This window comes from Sceloporus undulatus, chromosome 4, assembly GCF_019175285.1.
Source record: "Sceloporus undulatus isolate JIND9_A2432 ecotype Alabama chromosome 4, SceUnd_v1.1, whole genome shotgun sequence".
Classification (NCBI taxonomy): Eukaryota; Metazoa; Chordata; class Lepidosauria; order Squamata; family Phrynosomatidae; genus Sceloporus; species Sceloporus undulatus.
The window spans coordinates 120,274,758-120,298,234 of record NC_056525.1 but is presented as its reverse complement, the minus strand read 5'-3'; the positions used below and the strand labels follow the sequence as shown (position 1 = coordinate 120,298,234).

At 40.7% G+C, this 23,477-nt stretch overlaps 1 protein-coding gene across 1 annotated transcript in view; it reads left to right on the top strand.

The window, feature by feature from the left end:
* RGL1 (ral guanine nucleotide dissociation stimulator like 1) overlaps window positions 1-23,053 on the top strand; it is a 119,535-nt gene extending 96,482 nt beyond the window's left edge. Inside the window, 10 exon segments of the mRNA XM_042465145.1 lie at window positions 280-364; window positions 2,714-2,803; window positions 4,139-4,225; window positions 6,383-6,415; window positions 7,551-7,672; window positions 9,928-10,017; window positions 13,284-13,470; window positions 15,944-16,198; window positions 18,417-18,531; window positions 20,340-23,053. Of these exon segments, the coding sequence (XP_042321079.1) occupies window positions 280-364; window positions 2,714-2,803; window positions 4,139-4,225; window positions 6,383-6,415; window positions 7,551-7,672; window positions 9,928-10,017; window positions 13,284-13,470; window positions 15,944-16,198; window positions 18,417-18,531; window positions 20,340-20,527 (1,252 nt within the window). The 3' untranslated portion in view covers window positions 20,528-23,053.
* The last annotated feature ends 424 nt before the right edge of the window (window positions 23,054-23,477 follow it).

Below are 23,477 nucleotides of genomic sequence, written 5' to 3'. Positions count from 1 at the left end.
TCTGAACTAATACCTCACCCCACACAAGGGTGTAATTTTCTTAAAAATGTTAACAGAAAGTTTCTTGAAGTTCAATGATTTTTTAGAATAAAAAACAGGCGAGTTTGTGATGGCGGTCTCTGTATCATAACCTGCTGTATCCTAAGTCCAGCCATGAGCACGTGCCAAGAAGGAGGTTGCTTGTGCAATTTAATCGCAAAGAGCCAATAAAATTAGCCCCTAGTTTGTTTTACAATGACTACAAACCTCAAATGCATTCTATTTCTCACCTCTATGCAGAGACAGAATATTGATGTTTGAAGAATTGTCAGAAATTTTCTCAGATCATGACAACTATTTGACAAGCCGGGAGCTGCTAATGAAGGTGAGAAGCAGCAGATATGTCAGTAGTGTGCCAATATGTTACTTTAAAAACCCTGTGAGCATTGCACTCAGACTTCCAACACCTTGATGTGTCATTGATAGACCGTCTTCAAATCCCACAAAAGCAGGTGTTAGAACTATACAGTGGTGAAGGAAATTTTGAACAAAAAAATCTTTTGTGTATTATTCCTTTCTTCTCTTTGTCTGACTTTCTCACTCTCTCTGTGTTTAATCTATCAGCTTTTTCTTTAGACATTTCTGATATTAGGCAAATATTCACAATTCATAGCTGCAAAGTAAAATTTAGATTTCCATGTAAGATATTAAAAATCCGCAACCCCAAATGCTACTTTTTCTACACACTAGACTGGATAGAATAAACAGCTTTCAATGCACAAAGGATACAATGGAGTCAAAAGGAAGGTTTTAGATCAGTTGTGTGCTGAGAAGAAGCTGGCCTTGTAAAAAAGAGATGAATCTAGAGTCAAAATAGAATAAGACTGCTGACATTTGAGGAAAAATAATAAATCTTGCCAACATCAGGCTCTGGAGCACATCTGGCTTGGGATAAGTCATCCCTTAGGGGAGTGATCTGAATGTTCTATGCTCTTCAGCTGAGATAGACAGATTGAAGATGATAACAGCATGCAGAGACAAATATTCAGTGAACTATTTAAATATACAATAGGAACAAGCTGTGGAAAACATGTCTATATGCTATCTCTCTATATACATATCTGAAAAGTTATGTAGAACATCTACATAACATCTAGCAGAGTCTCATTTAAAAGGGATTACTTAATTGTTTTTAAATGAAGTATTAGTTAAAGGAAAGTTGAAGGAGAGAATCAGAAGGTTCAAATCCCTTTAGGAGGTTTAGAAGTTAGAAGACAGAAGTTTAGAAGAATATCAAAAATTTATACCATGGACTAGAAAGGGCATGAATGAAGTATCCAAGGGGATGCCAGTGCTGTTAAACAGCAATATAAAACCACTGAAAACAAGATTCTTTAGAAGTTTTTCCTCAGATGAGATACAAGCTGATAAACAAAGAATAAGCAGCATCCCAGTGGTCTCCTCTTTTGGCCACCCTGGCCCAATTTAGGAAGGATCTCAAAACCTTCCTATTCCAGCAGGCATTCCCCGAATAAATATCCTGTGGGCCTCCCTCCTCTTCCGTGGCCATGAGGTTGGGCTATAGGGGCTTTTTTATTTTTCATATGGCATTGTGTATGGTTTTTTAACTTTGTATTGTATTTCTATGTATTTTAACCCTGTTGTTAGCCGCCCTGATCCCTGGAAGGGCGGGATAAAAATAAAAATTTTATTTATTATTTATTATAAATTTTATAGACACACACGTGCAGCTGGAGCAGTTCTTGGACAAGCACGAATTTAGGTTATTGTACCTGGAATAACTATGCCATAATGTCTGGTCTTGCTAGCTGAGTGATTCTAAGGGTTGTAATAAAAAAAAGTAACTTATTCAAATTCTGGTTTGGAAAAGCAAGCAAGACCTGACATCTAGAGAAGCAGCAGGAGATATGGGAAGTTACAGATAAGCTAAATGAATTCTTTGCATTTCTCTTAACTGTGGAAGATGCCAAAGAAAGACCCACTTGTGAAACATGGTTTTCAGTTAGGGCATGTGAGACGTTATGTCAAACTGCTGACCCTTACAATTGTAGATCAATGTAGCCTAGGGAACAGTGGCAATAGTTTAATCAGTAGATGTCAGTGGAAGTAAAAGTGTTGTGAAATTTGGCTCTCATTCATAAAATTGTTGAGAAAGTGGTCTCCAGAGCCTGTAGTGCTAGAATATGAAAACAAGCATTTTCGTTTCCTGTCTGTCTTCTTCTTAGTCAGCACTCTGAAGAGGTTAGTCATCATATCCTAATGCAAGAAAATTAGAAAAACACCACAGTGTTGCATAATGGAGGAAAGAAATGTTTATTAATAGTATATATTCTGAAATAGTGTTGGACAAGATGTTTCAGAATGGAAAAGAACCATTAATTCTCTAGAATAGCTGTCACAAGGTATTTGACTAGAAGAACTGTGGTCTCAATGTATTTAACTTGAATAAGGCTAGAGGTTGGCAGCAGTCTCAAATGGGCATGGAGGTATATTGTAAGCAAACTGTGATTGTCTCATTTTACAGCCACTCTTCACAATGCTGAGAAACATAAATATGTGAACCCTTTACTTTGTGTGTATCAGTTCTGCATTTACCATTAAAATGTTTTATGGTCTTGAGAAAGCAATATATTGGTTGGGATTAGTATAGGAAATATTTGTAACTCAGTTCAGTGGTCTCTTCCATTACCCTGCTCTGTTATTCACTTTGTAGGAAGGAACATCAAAATTTGCAAATTTGGACAGCAGTGTAAAGGAAAATCAGAAAAGAACTCAGCGACGGCTTCAGTTGCAAAAAGATATGGTGCGTAGGCATGTCCATTTAATTTTCTCCATGAGATAATCAGGCTGTCAAGGAATCGATACTAACACTGATGGGATCAGGCAGGCCCATTGCTTACATCAGTGGTTCCCAAGCTTGAGTTGCCAGGTGTTTTTGAAATACAACTCTGTTGGCCATTCTGGCTTGGCCTTCTGGGAATTGGGAGTGCAACAGTATCTGGGGATTCATATTTGGAACCACTCTTATACAAGCTACATTGCAAAATCATTGAGGGTTTTTTTTAATTTTAGTTTAAAAATTGTTTATATACCTCTTCCTTGAGGAAAGATTTCTCAGAAAGGCACAATATGCCACAAAATGAGTAGTTCTGTAAAATGAAGTGTAAAAGCATGAACATATATAGCAACTGTTAAAAGAGAGTTACAGCTACAGCCCAAGTCCATTATGTATAGGCTATTAAACCATGCTGGCTGAGTAATCCTGTTTGTTGTAGTACAAACAGCTAACTCTTCAAAGTTCTGGTTTAAAATGGCACTACTAAATGAAAAAGACCTCTAAACCAGATGGTGAAGTGTCCCCATGAACAGTCTTGGGGAATCCATCCCATAAAATCAGTGTTACCACTGAAACAGCACCACACTCTCAGTGGAGGCTCCCGTCTTGGTGTGGATGGTGAACTCACTCTACCTTTTGGTCTGAACTTGAAAGGAGCTGTCCAAAGTACATGTTTGGTAGACAGGGTTTAGAACCTTGGTTAGGTCCTTTACAGCTTGGACTAAAACCAGGAGGAAAATACCACTGACATGAAAGCAACCAACTGCCACTGCTGTCTCTGATGTATCTTACTTTCTGTGTAGCTGGTAGATACAGCACAGCCTGACTCGACAGATTACACATTACATCATTTGTGTGAAAAGTAGCCAATTGTAAAATATGCTGTGACTGCAGGAAATTTTGAAGTTTGCTCAGAAATAGACAAAGGAACATGGAAGGGACGTCAGGCTATATAGCACAAGGGGAGATGGTGGATCTGCCACCAAAGAGGTGGCATATCCACTTTTGACTTTACCACTGTTCCTCCTACATCTGGATCAGAGATTCGCTCTGGCAACTTCAACTCAGTACAGCTGGAGGAAAAATATCAGTGAAAAGTGGCTTGCCACACTCTTAACAGCAGATTCTCTCAGCCAGCCCTTCTCTAGCAAACAAAGGCCAAAGGGGATATATTGAGTAAGTGTTTCATAAGTGAGGCTGGGCCCAGGCCATGTAGGAGTTTGAACTGGCCCCAGAAGCCAATGAACAACCACTGAAGGAGGGCTAAAAACACTAACCTGTTTGTATTCTCTTCCTGTGCAGGGTGTAATGCAAGGCACCGTTCCTTACCTTGGTACTTTTTTGACTGACTTGACAATGCTCGACACAGCTCTTCAGGATTATGTGGAGGTAGCTTTTCATAACAAAATGTATGAATCTGTATGGTAGTAACTTTCCTACTAGACATTAGGTATTATATTATCTATCTGCAATTTCATAACCATAAGTCTCTCCCTTCCCCTTCCCTCCAAAAAGAATGCTAGAACAGACAAATAGATTTTTATTAGAAAATAAAATAAGATTGCTGCCACAATGAAATTTACTGTAAAGGAATTCTCCCAATCAAATTACATGCCTATAGGAGGTCATAGGAGAAAGCATCTGAGAAAGCGAGTGTGTCTATGGCCCGGTCCAGATGGGCGCATTAGGACACCCTCATCACGTGTGAGGGGCGGCGCTTCTAGATGCCCCTTGCCCCTTGCATGTGACGAGGGAGTCAAAATGGGGGCGCCCTGTACAGATGGGCGCCGCCATCATTATGTGATGGATGCCTAGTGTCCGCACGTCGCGACACCATTGTGACGTTGCAGGTGCACCATTAGCCCACTGTGGCGTCATAATGACACTGCAAGAAGAACCTGCTTTTTGTGGGTTCTTTTTGGTCCGCGAGGAAGTCCCACAGTGGAGGCTGCAACTTCCCCATGGACCAAAGTTGTGCGCCAGGATACCACCCTTTTTGGATGGTCTGTTCCATGGCTATGTTTGGGGTCAGTCGTTAGGCACCATTCTCTTCCTTGGCTTCTTGCTGATACTGATCTACAACATCATTCATGACTTGGCCCCTATCTGCTCCTTTCTGTCCACTGTGGTAATCTACTATGACCTTGCCCAAGTGTCTCTGTGGTGGCAAAAGGGGAATGTTTTCTATCATCAATGCCTATTCTTTGGAAATGTCACCCATGGAGGCTCATTTGGTACCTATACTATAGTCCATTTGGCACTAGGCTTGTTATTCCCCCAGGTTTTTAAAGAAAAAAATAGATCTGATTTTAATATGACTTCTTCTGCTATTTTTTATCTTTTTACTGTCCTTTATAGCATTATTTGTGTAGTCAGCAGTTTGTGAGCCATCCTGAAAATTTAGGTTGAAAATCATTGGAGAAATCTTTTCTGTGAAGAAATAAAGTTATGGATGCAGCTTCAGAAGCTGTGGACAAACCACAGAATATGAGAGTATGATCCAGCATGATGTAGTGGTTTGAGTGTTGGGAATATGACTCTGGAGACCAGGGTTCAAATTCCAACTCTGTCATGTAAAACACTAGTGACGTTAGGCATGTCAGACTCAGAGGATAACAATGGCAAGCCCCCTCTGAAGAAACTTGCCAACAGAACCCTATCATAGGTTCACTTTAGGGTCATCATATGTCAGAAATGACTTGAAAACACACAACAACAACAACAAGGTTGCGTGCAAGTTTGGAATACTGTTTCAAAGCTCTAGAAAACAGAATTGTGGCAGTGGGGACAAGCAGGCTTCATTCTTGAGGAAGTGGTGTTGTTTTTCTGCCCCAAGTAGCTGGTGGTTCCCATTTCAGTGGGGTGGTGAATCCAGGTGTTAATGAAGGCTTTTAAAAGCGCTCTCCATGGTTCTGACCTATGGGTTCACCAACCCAGTGATATAAGAACCATCAAACACAATTGGGAATCCAGATTTTTGAGATTCAGCTCCCAAGCAAACCTAGTCAGCATAGTCAGTGGATTTGCAGGTCAAATATCTGGAGCACTGAAGGCTCCCTACACCTGCATTACAGCTTGTACAATTGTGGTGATTTGAAAAAAGGTTTTCTTCACTTGTGCCTGCAGAAATGCTCATATTTCCTATGGAGTGGGGGTAGGGTTTGTACTGCTCCTGATGAATGGCTACAGGCCTAGAGTTTCTGCTGCCTGCACACTCCCATGTCACTTGTGGGGAAAAGAGAACATCCTGCAAGTGTCAAAATGTTAGAAGCTTAAGACTGACCCAGATTTGATGGTTAAATTACCAGAAATTTTGAAGAGGATATGCATGTATTCCAGCCTGATAGTTATTGATGGGTTGGTATCTTTGATTGGATATCTTACAGATATATGGATTTAGATTCAGAAGTACCATCAGAGAAATCCACTTCTGAAACAGTTGTAATTTTTACAGCAATTCCCGTTAATATGGCATGATTACCCACTTGCAGTTGTTTACATTGATTTTGAAATTAGCTTTTTTAAATGCTTGTTTGTTTTTTACAGGGAGGACTAATAAATTTTGAGAAGAGAAGACGGGTAAGCTTGCTTTTTCTTTCATCATGTATTGGTATTTTAATGATATACAATTCGTATCCTGGGGTTTTTGTATCTTGGCTTCAAGGGGAGGGAACAGATATACAACAGCGTATGTAAGAAAGCCTTCTTAGCTGGATTTGTGAAATACCGTATATACTCGACTATTAGTTGAGAATTTTTTGCCCCAAAATGATGTCCAAAATCCTGGGTAGACTTATCCATGGGGCAATAGGTCCTTCGACCAAGCCTCTCCCCAGTCGGGCTGCTTTTGCAAGGGATAGCCCAACAGGGCAGGCACTGGAAAGGGTGCCCGATTATCCTGCAGCCTCTCCCTGGCTTGGCTCCCTCCAAAGGGAAAAGCCCAGCAAGGGAAACGATTGCGCGCCCTGCAGCCTCTACCATGCAAGATCAGATCAAGGATAAATAGAAGTGACTCAGGAAAATACCAGTTTCCCTGATGAGGGCAATCTTTTATGTGCTGTTGTATCTTCTGGGCAGTTGGAATTCTAGTTCCCCAGAAGGTAGACAAGCAAGCTTTGGTACCTCTACCATCAATCCACATATCAGGGCCAGGAAGGGGCAGTGGAGGTGGTGCAGGCTTTATTTGCCTCCAGTGTGTAGATGGAGTGCCAGCAATTCTCCAGGAGAAAATACAACGTGCTGCATCTTCACCATCAATCTCCAGCTTCTAGTACGTGTGTTTGTGTGTGAAAGAGATATGTTTTAGTTCTGTACTCAGCAGCGAACTAAAATAGATTGAAGGTTCCCACCCGTCTTCAGGGCTGACGGGAATCATTCACTCTTCTATTTATCCAGTATTAAGAGGACACCTCAGAGCCTAGCTGACCTCTTGCCAAACCAGGTGGTTTGAGTGAGAATGTTGAGCTGAATATATAACACCACTGGCCAGCAAATCTTTGAGAACAAGTGATGCCCTTCAAGTTGGTTAATTCAGTTGAAATGATAATGTTTAATGCCTTTCAAAACCAGGTTGTAGGGAACTGTTGGTGGAACTGCAGCACAATGTTTAACATTTCAAATTGCCCTGCATCTGTCTGCCATTCTGGTTTGGAAGGAATCTGTATTTGAATACATTCTCTCATTAAGATTTTCTTTATGATATTTACTTTCTCAGGAATTTGAAGTAATCGCTCAGATTAAGCTCTTGCAATCTTCCTGTAACAGCTATTGCATGACATCTGACAGAAAATTCATCCAGTGGTTCAGGAAACAGCGGCATTTAACAGAGGAGGAGAGGTGAGATGAAGCTTTCCTATATCTTTAATATTAGCTTTTCCCCTTCAAATTTCATCTGATGAAAGTCTGTGCAACTTTGTGATTGTGCAGAAGAATATGCATATATTATTATGCTCTTCCTATTTCAATAAATATTGAGAAATTGTAGAGGTAGCGCTGCAAGGTTAAGATGGAAGAGCCCTGGAGCCTTAGAGTGGCTTTGTAGAGTGTTCGAGAATGAAGGGTTCCTCACACTACTCATTATAAGGTATTATGCAGCTATTCTATCTTTTTCCTCTTAACAGATTTTCTGCAGAAAGGAAAAAGTACAAAAAGCAAGGTTATGATGCAGAACTATAGTGTAGGAAGTTCCTGTAAAATTCAGTGAGTAAGGCAGACCAATGACTTAATAACAGGATTCTAGCCAATTTGGCCTAATGGCTTACCATCAAGTATTTACATTAGAGTGGGTCAAGTATGGCATTTGGGCTATATGTAGCCCAAAGGCCCTTCAAGGGGTTGTATTTTGCCTCCAAAGGCCCTCTAGAGGATATGGGGGTTATTTTCACCAAGTTTGTGCCCCCAGGACATTTTAGGCCCAAGACAGGCATTTTCCACAACTTCTAGTCATTTCCTGTTGCTAAAAGAAGACTAAACAGGCGAAAAATAGGATGAACAGACCCCCGTGCCCTCAACAGTGTGCTTAGGGGCATTGGAGGGCAAAAATATTTTGCTGGGGTGTGTGGTGGGGAGCATACAGCCTCCAGGCTCTCACTAGGATAAGGATGGGCCATGAGCCACATAAAGTTCATTAGTTCCCTACCTGTGGCTCAAAGCTCCCTAACCCCTCCATTAAAAAAAATAGGGCAATTTTTAGGTTATCTTTTTGGCCTGAAAACTTCCCAAAAGCCACCAAAAACACTTGAAAATGTAGCACTTTGCTTCCTCTGATCCCTCCAGAGGCCTCCATACCTCCCACCCCTCAAAAAAAAATTAACTGGGGGAAAAAATCCAAAATGCTGGCCAGAAATGATGCCCACCAGACAGAGATGGGGAGAGGGCAAATAGCCTCCCACCCCTGCTCAGTTACCCATTCCTGCCTTATGGGCTAATGCAACCCCATAGCCTCCTTACTGCTGTCATTCCTTTCTTTACATAATAATGTCAGCTTGAGAAAGGAGCAAAATAGCTTGGAGTCACATTTGCTCCAAATCTGAAACCACTTGTAATTATGTGTTTCATTCACATAAAGTACAGAGATGTCCTTCCCAAATATTTCAAATGATGGTAATGGCCATATTTCAGGGGAAAGAACTGATAAGACCATCTTGCCTAAGAAAACCCTATAAAATTAATGTGGCTGCCACAAATCCACAGGTGACTTGAAGGCATGTATACAGACAATGGCCCTTGCAAACACCTGTATATACAGTCATTGAAGTGGAGTTTGTCTGTTCTTCAGACAAACATATGCAGGCATGTGACTTCTGGTTCACAAGTTAAATTATACAATGTAGCTGCTGTCCTTTACTCTGATAGGCATGACTATTTTTTGCTCATGGAGCTAGGATAGATAGCATGGCTATGTATCAAACTGGCCACAAGCCTCAATGCTGGCTCACATTTAAACTGGGCCTGAGAAAAGAATGAGCCAAGAACATATCTTGTTTAGTTTTGAGCAATTGTTAGCTGTCTTAGTAAATGAAATAATCCAAAATCCTTATCAGTGTACTAATACCTTTGTTTGTAAAAATATTTGCAAGCATCTTTGATCTTGAGATTTCTTTATCAAACAAAAATGTGACAAAAAGAAGGTTGTGGAGATAAGCCGGAAACTTACTTGATGTTTAAGTCATAGTGGCTGCAGGATGTCCTCAGATGGAATCCTTAGTCTGCAAACATTCAAATGAGGCTCTAGTTGGTAATGTGATGCTTTTAGATTTAACATGGAGTAACTCCTAAGAATGTTAGGGTCAACAAAAACAAAGGTTTGACTGTCCATTTTTGAAAACTCTCTCCCCATCTTAAGTAAAGCACACACTGGCTGCAAATATGAGGATGTACAAAATGTATCAGAGCAGTATTTATGCAGTTCATCTCAGATAACTGAATAATCTTTTAAACAAGTTCTTGATTTTTAAAGGTGGCCTGACTGGAAGTCAAACACTGCTGTCTTTCACAGCAGCAGCCAAAATTTTGCTTTAATTGAGGGATTTTATTCCTTAGTAGCAACATTTCATAAAGCTCTAATCACAAGTTGGCCTCTAATTTTACAGCTATGCCCTTTCTTGTGAAGTTGAAGCAGCTGCCGACACAACTACCACATCCCCCAAACCTCGGAAGAGCATGGTGAAACGCCTGAGCTTGTGAGTATGACATGATGGGTGGTGTTTTTGGAGGGACTGGCATGGCAGATACACTAAACTGTACTATAAGTAACCATATTCAAAGGAGGTGGGAATTGTTTTCTCCACCAAAGCAGAACTTCTCCTGGAAAGACACTTGCATAAATACAAATTCATTTTTCATGGATCACCATGAGTATTTGAAATCAGTTAACAAAGGGAAGGTAGCTGATGAGAATTACAGTAAATGTGATCAGTACAGGGTTGCACCTCTGAAATCCCTGTAGATGCACTTGGATTTATTCATCCATTCTATTTAAAATCTAATATATCTTCATCTATGCCAGGGTACAGTTGTTATGGACTTCTACTCTGAGGAGCCCTAGTTAGCATGGCCAGTGGTAATGGGATTGTGGTAGTCTGAAACATCTGGAGGGCTAAAGCTCCCCCTGGATCTGTGGCACCTCAAGAGCACAACTTTCAGTCAGAGGAGGACATCCCGGATGCCATCGGATTTTTTTTTCCAGATCATCCCCAATAAGGGTGAGGAGGAGGGTCTGCCATCCGAGAGGGAGATCAAACATGACAAACTTTTTACTGACAGTGTCAGAGAGAAGAAAAAGAATGCCAAGGCTGTAGTAAGAGACTGTGGGTGGACTACAGCATGTGGCCCCTCATGGCTGTTTTTGTGGCTCCTGGATCCCCTAAGGGGTAAAAGAAAATGTTTTTTAAAAAAGAAATCCCCCATGTCTCCAAACAGCCTCATGTGTGCGTGTGTGCATTTTCACCACATTTTGGGTCCTTTGGACCATTTTAGACTAAGAAAAAGCCTTGAAAACAACAATAACTAGGGAACTATAAAAGAAGTAGTGTTTTTAAAAAGGTGTCTTCTGGGCCTAAGATGGCCCTAGGGACACAATAATGTGGTGAAAATGCCCCCATGCCCCATGTAGAACATATTTCAGGGCATTTGGGGGGGGGGGAGGTTTTTTTGGAGGCAAGATTATGGCCCTCCCCCTTCTCCTGTGGTGCTGGTGCAATCCGCTACCCTCCGATAGCTGCCCATCCTGCTAAGACCCAAAGCCTGCAAATTTTGGAGAGGCATCCCTATAATGGAACTCAGATACTCTGTTCCTTCCTGTTGAGAGCAATGAGAAGAGAAGAAGTGTTGCTGTTGACGTAATAGGCTGTAAAAGGCTCTAAAAGTGTGAAATGTAGTTCTTCTCCACCACCACCTTCTCTGACGTCAGTGAGACATAGGGAAAGGCCTTTCCTCTGCCTCAGTTTCTCCTTCCTTCCAGCTTGCTCTGGCTGGCTCAAGAGGACTTACAGTGTTTGAAATTATATAGTGACATTTCAAATTTGAGACACTAAAGCACATCCAGATTTAAGCATGTTTAACAGCATTAAATGTGTGCTTAGTCCTTGAGCAAATCACATGCTCTTAGGAGAAGGCAATGGCAAAGCTTCTTTGAAGCAATCTTGCCAAGAAATCCCTATGACAGGTTAGCCTTAGGGTTGCCATAAATCAAAAACAGCATGAAGGCACACAACACATACACACACACAAGAGCGCTGGTCACATGCTTAATTCTTCCTGAAATGAAAAGGATTTCAAAAGCATTGATTAACTGGATTGATTGAACCTTTGCACACTGTTTTCCCGCACACATTTTGACCAGTTGCTGTTTTATGTTATCTGGCAAGCCTTGAAAAGAGAAATAAAGGATGCCTCCCTATCTATAAGTTTTCGCTTCACAGTGACTATTCATGCAAACAGTTCTGATGAGGAATTTATAAAGGGCCATGGAAAACTCTTTGTGCCAATTTCTTTGCATTTTTGAAGCATGCCAGCGTTTTCTTTCCATCTTTTTGTCTCACACCAAACTTTGTGAGGGGTTTTCACATGGAATTTTGTGTTTAGTTTGGTGTGCACTTTGATGATTGCCTACTCCTTTGTATATGTTTCCCCATTGATTAAACGTGATTGTATGTATTTTTCTAGTGATGACAGACTTCATTTACCATATATTTTCCAGGTTTTTAAAAACAGTTACACTAATCAGAAAAGCCACCCTGGTTTCAATGACTAAAAGCAGCACAAAATAGTACAATCAAGAAGGATAGAGCCAGCCTTACTGCAGCATAGTGGTCTGAGTGTTGGACTAGGGCAGTGATGGCGAACCTGTGGCACGCGTGCCAGAGGTGGCACTCAGAGCCTTCTCTGTGGGCACGTGTGCCATTACCTCAGCACAGTTTGTTACTAGAAAGCCAGAGGGACATGGCACTTTGAAATTAATAAGTGAGTTTTGGGTTGCACTTTGGGCACTCGGCCCCTAAAAGGTTCACCATCTAGGACTAGGGCTCTGGAGACCAGGGTTCAATTCCCAGCTTGGGAATGAGACCTATTGGGTGACCTTGGGCAAGTCACATACTCGGCCTCAAGGGAAGGCAGTGGCAAACCTCCTCTGAACAAGCCTTGCCAAGAAAAACCCCTGATAGGTTCACGTTAGGATCACTATAAGTTAGAAAAGACTTGAAGTCACAGAACAACTAACTTGGCACGGAGGTCCACATCCAGGGTGCTGTTACAGACAAAGCCCTGTTTCTTGTACACACCATCCTAGCTTCTCAAGCTGGTTGGGCATGCAACATGACCTAAATTGAAAATGTCAGAGCCAGGCATTCTGATGTGGGAGAAGATAGCCTTTGACACAACCTGGCACCAAGCCATTTAGAGCTTTGTATTTCAAAACCAGCACTTTAATTCAGCTAGGAAGCAGATTGGAAGATGAACTGCTGTGTCTCTAAAAGGCACAGCAGACTGGCCACCAATTCCTGCTGTAATAGCTGTAGATTGTGAACAGTTTTCAGGAGCAGCATAATGTCAAGCACACTGCAGTGTCTAATCTTCATAAAAATATTAAAATCTTGGTTCTTCTGAGAAGAGCATTAAATCATGCCATTTATAATAATTGGAGGGAATTTTACTTTGAATAAGAAATGGTATTATATACATGATCACTGCATATATTTGTAGAATGAATTAGGACTTAGAAAAATAGATTAAGGGATAAAACTGCTACAGGCGCTTTATGAAAAGGGAACTAGTATGTTGACTCCAAAATCCATATCAGAATAATATACTGAATACCATTATTAGGCCAATTAAAAAACATAAAATTGTCTGCAAGCTTTCAGGACAGCCAAATCTCTATTACAGGCAAGGTGATGCCGCTAGGGATGGAAAGAATATTTAAACAACATTTGAACAATGGTATTTCCAGGTTATTTCTGGGATCTGATGTAATTGCAAACAGCACACCCACCAAAGAGCAACCCAAGTCTACACCAAGTGGGAGCTCCGGTGAAAGCATGGATTCTGTCAGCGTGTCATCTTGCGAGTCAAACCACTCTGAATCGGAGGACATCTGCATCACTCCCACTGACACTCCGGATGAACCCCAGAAAAAAGTATGTATTTGCAGACATTGGGTAAACAGTGTTCTTAATTTGGGACCCAAATACAAATAAGAGTCCTGGGGAAAATACCACGTTTTCAGTACTACTGCTAGGAACTACTGTAGATATGTTGTATCCAGTGCAGTTCCTTAAGACCAAGAGTAGCCCCACCATTATGCAAAGTGAAGTATTCTTCTCATGCAGGAAGACTGGTTGTCATGTAAAGGTAATTAATTAATTAATTAATTAATAAAAATTAAAAAGTTAGTTACACGTGTCCCCTTCTTTTTGACATTCTGCTTTTTGCCAATCTACACTTTTGACCATTTTCAATTATAACTAGAATCCCCCATACATTGACTCATAGTCTGCTCTTTTGACCTATTTCATTATGTTTTCATGACCTTTCATGTGCTTTCAGGTATACTGTATAGTGCATTATTTGCATTGTTGGGCAGCCAAAATGTATTTGCAAGCTCAGAAAAGACTAGGTTATGCATTTCAATAACATCCTGTTTTCAACAGCTCTAGACTTTAACCTGTCAAAAAAGTGAGAGACTTGTGTATTCCCTTTGCTGTCACTGCATTTTTTTCCACTGCTAGAGGTTAGGAGGAGGTTTGTATTTTCTGCCCCTTGCATGTCAAAGCTGGCTTTGGTTATTATGCATCTTGGTGTGCTAGTAGTGACACTCACTGTGCCACTTACTGTGGTGCCTCAAGGAACAAAAAGTCTTGGGCTAGCCCTACTACAGATTAGTTTAAATGCATTTCTGCAAATGAGCTAGAAAAGAGATCCTTGATGGGTTAAAAAGTAAGGAATGGTTTTACAATGTAAATTGTGTAAATTTACAACGCTTTATAAATAAAGGTTAATAATAATAATAATAATAATAATAATAATAATAATACAATATAGATGATTTTCTTTGTATATGCTGCCATCCTCTAGCCAGTTGATGTAAATGCAGGCAAGTAGGTTGTAATGTATGCTTTTACAATTCATTCAAATATTATAGATTATCCAAATCTCAAATGTATCCTGGACTTTTATTTGGCTGTTTTTAGGAGGAATATTTAATACCTATAATAACTAGAAATATAGGAATAAAAGCTCAGTGATCCTGTTTTAGGATTTTATCAAATGGCTTAAGAACCCGACTTACCCCTGTTGCATTGAAGTCTCCTTTGGGATAAAGTCAGGTATTATCACATGCAAAATGCCACCGCCCAGCTGAATCTCGGCTAACTTCTGGCTAGATGCCACACTCAGCCAGCCTCTTTACAAAACTGAGAAGTTCATGGCTTTGCAAATTGGCCAGCTGAGCGCAGCTTCTATCCGGAAATTAGCTGGGATTCAGCCAGGCGGCAGCATCGGCAGCATTTTGCTTGTGATAATACGTACCCAACTTTACCCAAAAAGAGACTTCTGCTTGGCAGAGGTAAACCAGGTTTTTAAGTGGTACGATAAACGCCGTGCGATAAACTCCTTAGATTTAGACAATGACCTCCTATTTCCCTAAGGAAAAACTGATGATGACATCCTCAAAATCAGATTGTAAAACTAGAAAGATTTTTTCAGTGTTGTGAATTACCATAGACTTTTTGAAAGAAAGTGTATAAATTTTAATCTATCCTCAGATAATGAAGGGGGGAAAAGTCTGTAAAATAGCTGGAATCATTATGAAATGTTATTTGAAAAGTGCTGTTTGTCCCCCTGCCATTTATTTTCACAAAAAGAAGGTACACTTAATGGCTCATGGAAGATTTTATAGGATTGGGTTCATGAAACAAAGTGCCACACATTTTTTTGTATTTTGTTCCATGGGAACAGCAACATTTATGCTCTGTGGAGATGATAGTTCACCACTTAGCTCTAACCAGGTTTGGGGAATGTTTAACCCTCTAGGTCAATGGTTCCCAACTTGTGGGTTGAGACCCCTTTGGGGGTCGAATGACCCTTTCATGGGGGTTGCCTAAGACCATTGGAAAACATCTATTTAATTACAGTTATGAAGTAGCAACGAAAATAATTTCATGGGTTTGGATCACCACAACATGAGGAACTGTATTAAAGGGTCATGGCATTAGGAAGGTTGGGAACCACTGCTCTAGGTGTTATTCAACTGGAACCCCCCATTATTCCACTAGTAGTGTTGGCTAGGACTAATGAAACTACAGTCCCACAGCATCTAAGCATCATTCATTCCCCACTCCTGCTCTACATGAAATAAGACCTGGAGCAGAATCTCAGGCCTGTATGCTGACCCTTTTCACTACACATACCCATATGGCTACACAGGGAGATGCTGATTTCTAGTTAAAAGTGTATTTTCCAGTGGCAATCCTTACCTGGTAGGGAGATATGTTTAGTGCATTCATTACCCCAACTGTTCTTCATCTGTCAATAGTCAACAGGTAGTGTCTCAATATCAGATGTCAGCAAAATAAATATTCTGATCCTCTTAATTTGTGTTTCAATCCTTAGCTCTCAGAATCCTCTTCCTCTTGTTCCTCCATCCATTCGATGGACACCTCTTCATCAGGCGTGTCTTCCTTCACCAACGCTCTCTCGTCTCCTCCTTCACTGGTTAGCAATCCCAGAATCCACAAACGCTCCATCTCTGTCACCTCCATTACCTCAACACTTTCACCTCCTGTTTACAATCAGCAGAACGAAGACACCTGCATCATCCGGATCAGTGTGGAAGACAACAATGGCAACATGTACAAGAGCATAATGGTATGTAATGAGAATGGGCTTGATGTATGACAAGTTGTCATTTAAGACACTGAAACGTTTTTGGGAAGGTCTGTAGTTCAGTTTTAGATCCCATGTTTTGTGTGCTGAAAGTCTCAGATCTTATTCCTTACCCCTGCAGGAATGGCTAGAAAGGACCAGTCATTTGATCAGCTGGCATAATGCAGATGCCTCTGTTTTAAATTCCATGCTTAATTTAAACTACTTTCTCTGTGTGTACTTATTCTGCATGAATTTCTTCCATTTTCATTTAAAAGCAAACTCCTAGACTGACTATCTTGAAATGGAAACCTTCTACAACCCTTCAGTGAAATCTGATCTGGGCTAAAATTGTATGTACCTAAAAGCCCCTTTATAGCCCTTTAATTCCACCTTAACTGCCATTGTTCTGTCCTACAGAAACCTGGGATATGTAGTTTGGTGAGGCATTTGAGTTCTCTGGCTGAGAATTCTAAATAGCCCCCCCTAAACTACAATTTCTAGGCTCCCAGAAGGTGGAACCATGGCAATTAAAATGGAATCATAGCACTATACAGTAATGGTTTAGTGTGAGAGAGCCCTACAAGAGTAGTGGACAGAGTTTTATTCATGAATTATTAGAACAGAACATGGCCAATGTCATCCAACATAGCAATCCTTTATGCTAAACAATAGCCAGCCATTCCTTCTGAACACCCAGTCTCTTGCCCTCTCTGGGAGGACAGAATTATCTGTATATGTGTCATACAGCCTGTTTTGAGCCCCTTAAACTAGCCTGCTCCCCTTGTGATGGAGAATCCTGTGCTGTAGTCAGTGTGAAAGGAAGATTCAGCTGCCAGTGCAGCTGGTGTTTGTACACAGATTAATGGGGCACCATTTTGTCTTTTGCTTCAGGTTGCATAATGTCTCAGGCCAGCCCTGGACAGAGGAAGCAAAATACATACGATGGTACCTCCCCCCACCCCTTTCTTTTGCTGAACCAAGTTGTCTGGATTTTTCCCTTTACTTCAACACACACACACCATTTCCTATTTCCCTCCAAATTATTTCTTCTGAAATTTTAGATGTATTTTTTCACAAATTGAACAAAGTAGGACTTTATAATTCACAGAAGATTCTAGTTTTAAAAGAGTGGTGCCCATAAAGAAACATAAGAGAAGGCATGCCTACTGTATCTGTGGGGGCTCAAGAGGGAGGAAAATGCTCTGCTTGCCAAGCATGTGTCACTTCATTGGAATAGTAAACAAATGAGCCCAAGAGCTGAGAGCTTTGAGATGAACTGATGCTCCCCTCCCTCAAGCAGCAGTCAGAAATTGGTGCATAGGTCTGTGCATCCCAGACCCTAGAAGCAGTGATTTTATTTTTCTGGATTAAAAGTAAAAGTGTATTGGGCACTTGCTTGAGCTCCCAGAAAAAAGTGTCAGGCTTCTTTCTTACAGCTGTAAGAGAACCCTTTTAAGATTCCTTTCCGGCACCTGACCTCCTGTTTGCTTAGACCATCAAGATTCATGGATGGAACGTGGCCACTTGGTAGTGTCAGCTCTTTGGGGAAATCCTGATGCCTTTTTCTTGCAGGAGGATACTGTACACTAGTAATGTACAGAGGAAGTGATACTGGCAGAGCCCCCAACATTCTTCCTGTAAGATGGCTCAAAGTACACTTCTCCTTATGTGTCATATCATTTGCTGATCACATGTTTATGCAATGTACCCTTCCATAAATGCTGTCTCAAGAGAATTAGACTGCTGGGGTGGTGACTATCTAACACAAGGGTGGGCATCATGTATACCCCAGTTGTTGTTCGAATGCATGTCCTAGCAGTCCTAAGTCAGTATGGGAAGAAATGGTGGGCACTAAAGTCCAACAAAATCTGGAGGGCCACATGATTCACAACCCTGCTGTGATATATGACATTTTATGTTTAGATTCTTACATAATCTCCAGTCAGTTTGAGCATGAAGGATTCTTGGAATTGTAATCTGAAAAAAGTAACATTTCCAAGCTCTAGATTATTACCTCTTCTTGGATTATTAGCTTTTCAACCAAGTGTTATTATTAGAGTCTGTCTAAAGGCTGAGCTACAGCAAAAAAGACTTCCTTCCTTAAAGAGAGAGCTGTTTTAGAACCCAGTGCATCAATACTACATAACAAATAATTAAAGTGTTCCTGGTATTTGAGGTCAGAGAATAAGAAGCCTTCAATGTAAAACTGTCTTTCCAGTTGACCAGCCAGGACAAGACTCCAGCAGTTATTCAGAGAGCAATGTTGAAACACAACCTGGAATCAGATCCTGTGGAGGATTATGAGCTTGTGCAAGTCATCTCTGAGGACAAAGGTAAGAGAAACAAGGCTTTTGTGCCAGCCTCTCATTTTGCTTTTTAATATATTATGACTCACTGAAAGTCTGTAAGATCCAGTGTTCTTTGAAGGTAGAGGACCATAGCATTTTAGAGTTGGAGGGGCATACCCAATCTCTTTTTAAAAACCTCCAAAGAAGAGTCCAGCCCCCTGTGAGGCAATCTATTATTTAGGTGGAATCTCTTTTCTTATAATTTGAATCCATTGGTTTGTGTTCTAGTTTCTGGAGCAGCAGAGGGATGAGGAGATTAACAAAAATAGTTATTTTGGGAACAGTTTGGCTGGGACAGCCCTGGGCTATTCCATCCCTGTCAAACACAGATGTGATGCACTTTCAATTCATCTCTACAGCTGCCATCTCAAATAGATGCGATGGCCAGGAGTGCTTGGTACCAACTTCGGTTGATACACCAACTGCGTCCCTACCTGGACCAAAAGGACCTTGAAGCAGTAGTACTTGCACTGGTAACATCTCGGCTAGATTTCTGTAATGCGCTCTACATGGGGCTGCCTCTGTACCAAGTTTGGAAGCTTCAATTGGTTCAAAATAAATAAATAAAACGCGGCAGCCAGATTGGTCACTGGAACACCTAGGTCGGCCCATATAACACCTGTGTTAAAAACTCTTCACTGGCTGCCAATTAGCTTCCGGGCGCAGTACAAAGTGTTGGTTATGACCTTTAAAGCCTTTCATGGCTTGGGCCCAAGTTACTTGAGGGAACGCCTCTCCCTACACAATCTGCTTTGCACTCTCAGAACATCTGGGAAGAATTTATTAGAATACCATAAGCCCAGGTTAATGTCATCTTCCCATAGATCGTTTACGGCCGCAGCCCCCAAACTATGGCACAGCCTACTGGAAGAGATCCATCTTATGCCTTTAAGAAGGCACTTAAGATGGATCTCTTCCGAAGGGCATATCCATCTGAGCTCTTATAGGAGATCTTTAAGATAAAATGCTTCACTTCTGATTATGATGTATGTTTTCTAAATGTTTTAGATGTTCTAGATGTTTTAGCTATTATATTGAATTAATAATAATGTCAGTGTTTTATTGATTGTATTTTATATCTGTACTGTGTTAATTTGTTGATGTAATCCTGCCTCGATCCGTAGGTAGAGGCAGAAAAATACAAATACAAATTATTATTATTATTATTAAATGCATTTGCATTGAAAAATTGTAGCATTATGCAACTATGCTAAAAACAAGGCTCCTCTTGATTCAAAATGAATGCTTTTATCCTTGATGGATAAAAGTTTATGGGAAGATTTATTGGGTCTTGAGGAGTTTCAAAGCAGGCCTGTTTATATAAAAGACGTTGACTAGAATTCTGTTATCAAAGATACATCTCTGTAAGAGTATTTATATCTGAGATTTAGAATTGGGGCATTTCATAATGTCTGTAAGTAGTAGAGGGCTGCTGTTATGTTACTACGTAGCAATGCTGGCCAAGTGCCCGATTTGCATTGCAGACTGATGCATGTTGGTCACTCAAGCAAATGTCCCAATATGCATCTTCACAATTCACTAACAGGATTTCTTAGCTCCCTGCTACTTAGCTAAGTATACATGAAGCTACATCAATAAAAGGTGATACAGGATTCTGGTTATTTTCCGGGATCTGTTTTCCCTTTTTTTTTCCAGTTCAAGAGAAGTCTGGGCTGTAAGAACCAGAGCATTAGCAATACTGTAGCTTCAACCATCCCTTCTTCCCCTTTCTAGTTGTATAATAAACCAGGCAGCCTGCTCTCATTTCTCATCCTTGTTTCCCTTCTTTGCAGTACTAGTCATTCCAGACAGTGCAAATGTGTTTTATGCCATGAACAGCCAGGCGAACTTCGATTTTATCCTGAGGAAGAAAAGCATCCTCGATGGGCAGGTGAAATTGAGAAGCCACACTAGTTTGACTCTTCCCAGGACCAACAAGAGGGGGTGTTGGAGCAACAGAAACAGTAAAATCACACTCTGAGAGGGGTTAAGCCAGCACAAAAGAAGATGCGGGTTTAAAGACAACTCTTGAGGCCATCCAGTATTATGAATTCTTTGGCAATGAATGTGTCAGTATTCAGCTTTGGGAATACAAAGCTAAACGCTTGCTCTGGACAGACACACATTTCAGTACAGACAATGGACAAAACAGACCTGAATGGAAAAGCAGTCAAGAGACACTCTCTTTGTCCCTCTACCTCCCCCCCCCTTTTTTTTTTTTGCACTGTGTCCCAAAAGAAAAAGCCACTTTCCACCAGGAAGAAAAGAACCATGCACCTAATCTCCACTGCTTTCCACTTAACCCTCGGTCAAGCCTCTACTAATTTGGAGTACTTCCACTTTATTTTTTTCATCCATGGAAAAATGTGATCGTCATCGAATCCCACCTATATTTATAGAAAGCAAAGGGGAGCATTGGACAGAGCCCTGGCTGAAAGATAACATGGACAGACAAATGGCTGGATGTAGGGGGACTAATGGGCTGTTCTCTTCCTGCTGGACTGCAACTTCAGGTGCTTCTCCGAATGCACAGAAGGGTCATGTTCATCCAGGCTCCCCCCAAAGACCCCCTAGTCTTTGGAGCTACCCCAGGGAATCCAGTGTTATGTAGTGTTGGTTTTCTGGTGTCTGTGATCCAAGCAGGAAATGGGTATTTCCCCTCCTAGCAAACACAAAGCAAAAATTAACCCTCTGAATCCTCTTTTCACACAAGACAACGCAAATGCACACTACTGCTCTTAATGCCACTACATTGTTTTCTTTATGCTTTGCAAATCTTTTTTGTTTTTTTGATAGCTATATATAAACAATTCAAAGTATATTTCTTTGGAGTGTGCAATTCTACTCCCTTTCAGGTGTGGAGCCGTTTACCTGTATTCAGCCATATTGGCATTATAGTAAACAATACAGTCATGTTTTATAGTCACTTTTGAAAACAAAATTTTAAAAAAAACACGTATTTACTCAGCCACCATTTGAAAATATTGCAGGTCTTTAAAAACCTACGCAAGCTCTTTTTCTAAAATTCATCCATTAACTGGATAATTTTCCTGGCACGGTACATCCTTGAAGGTATAAAGAATTTAGCTTCCTCTAGAGCTCTGCCCCTGCTGCATGCCGATTCAGTGACAAAATTGATCATTCCTTCAGAGCACACACTACACTGGCGCACAATCACAGGAAAGTATGAAAGGCACAATGGAGACATTTGATTGTAGAAAGAAGCTGCTTGAGGTGAGCCTCTATGCCCTTGACCACCGGCCAACTCTTGCCCCCGTTTGCTGGGCTGGGCTTAAGGCTCCCTTCCGTCTTGGATCTAGCAGTTTTTCCTTTTATAGTAGGACCTTTGGCTCTCTCAATGTTTTGAGCTACAAGGGAAACTTACCATTAGCCATGCTGCCTGGGGCTGCTGAGAACTAAAGTCCAAAGTCCCCATCCCTTCCTTTCTAAAATCGACAAGTGTTCCCCATCCTGCTGCAGTGTGTCTTGTCAAAGCAAAACAGATCTGCCACTGTCCAGCTTTCCCAGCAGTCACTGAGCAGCACATTGTATCAAATTCAGTCAGATCTAAAGGCATGAAAGGGATTTCTCCATTTCAAATATGGTTTGCCAAGCAGGGGTGCATGTCTTCTGGAGTTCATGGCAAGACTTCAACAGATTTTGTTTTTGAGCTGGGTCATATTTAAGCCATGGCACGTCTCACTGTCACAACTGAGTGTAAACCTACTTTCTATGGAACTATAGAAAAAGTAGAGAATGTGGCTGCATAATTAGGCTTTCTTCATTTCTCAGCAGACAATAATTACACAAAACCTCTAGCCTTTATGGTTACACAGATGTGCCTGAAAGTGTATGTGTGGGTAATAAACAGAACAAAATCTCAATGGTTAAATAACATTTCTTTTTAAGTTCTGGAAGAGGTCATGGCCATTTGCTTCACAGAATTCAGATTTTTGGGTTAGCCTGCTACAGAACTTCATTTTACTTAATAGAGTGTATTTAGCCCTGACACAAACTTACCAGTCAGTGTTAAAAATAAATAAATCTGATGATGTATTTTGCACTATGTGAAACTCCTTCCTGTTTCAAATGTACTCTACTCTGACCTGTATTGCTTATATTCCCCATTGTGTTTTTGCCTAGAGGAGATAAAGCTTTATTCAAAACTGAGCCTTAAACGTGTCCAGAGCTGGGATGGATTTTGAGCCAACCAAGGTCCATTCTCTTGGTTTTCTGGTGAAAGCAATGCACAAATGTGTTCTGTATGTGGGTAAATATATGCACATACTCACACTCTGTATATATCTGTAGAATCAGCTAGATTTTTATATTGTTAAGCTTATGATGCTAGTGTCTTTTTAAACAAAGACAGGAATTTATTAACAACTGCTGTGTAAAAAAGACTCATTTCTTTCAGTGCTTGTGTATGTCATTTCCAGGAAGCAGGTGTTTCAACCTGGTTACTGCTATCTTCTTTTAGCAACGCACACTTGTAAAAAGTCAATATACATCACAAATCTAGTATCTATAATTTGAATCTGGGGAATTTCATATTTGAGTTCCAGTTTTGAATTGCCTCGTTTCATCATTTATTGTGGTCATAGACTACTTAGCAAAATGTGCGAATAGGTTTTCAATGGGAAATCAGCTACTTAGTAAAGTATACTTATGTAAAATATATTTAAGTAACCTCTGCTGTCCCCCAACCTGATGGAAATCCCATTCACTGGCAGACTGAAGCTCCTTTTCCTTATGCAACTACAGTAATTCTAAGTAAACTTGTTCAGTCCTTTACTGCCATATTTCTGCCCCCAAACACTTCATCTCTCATTTCCCAACTGATTCCAAATGGGGGGAATTAGTTATGCCAGATGGCTGTAAAGGTAACTTTGAGTCTATTCCCTGTGGGTCCTCTATTTCCTGTGGGAATA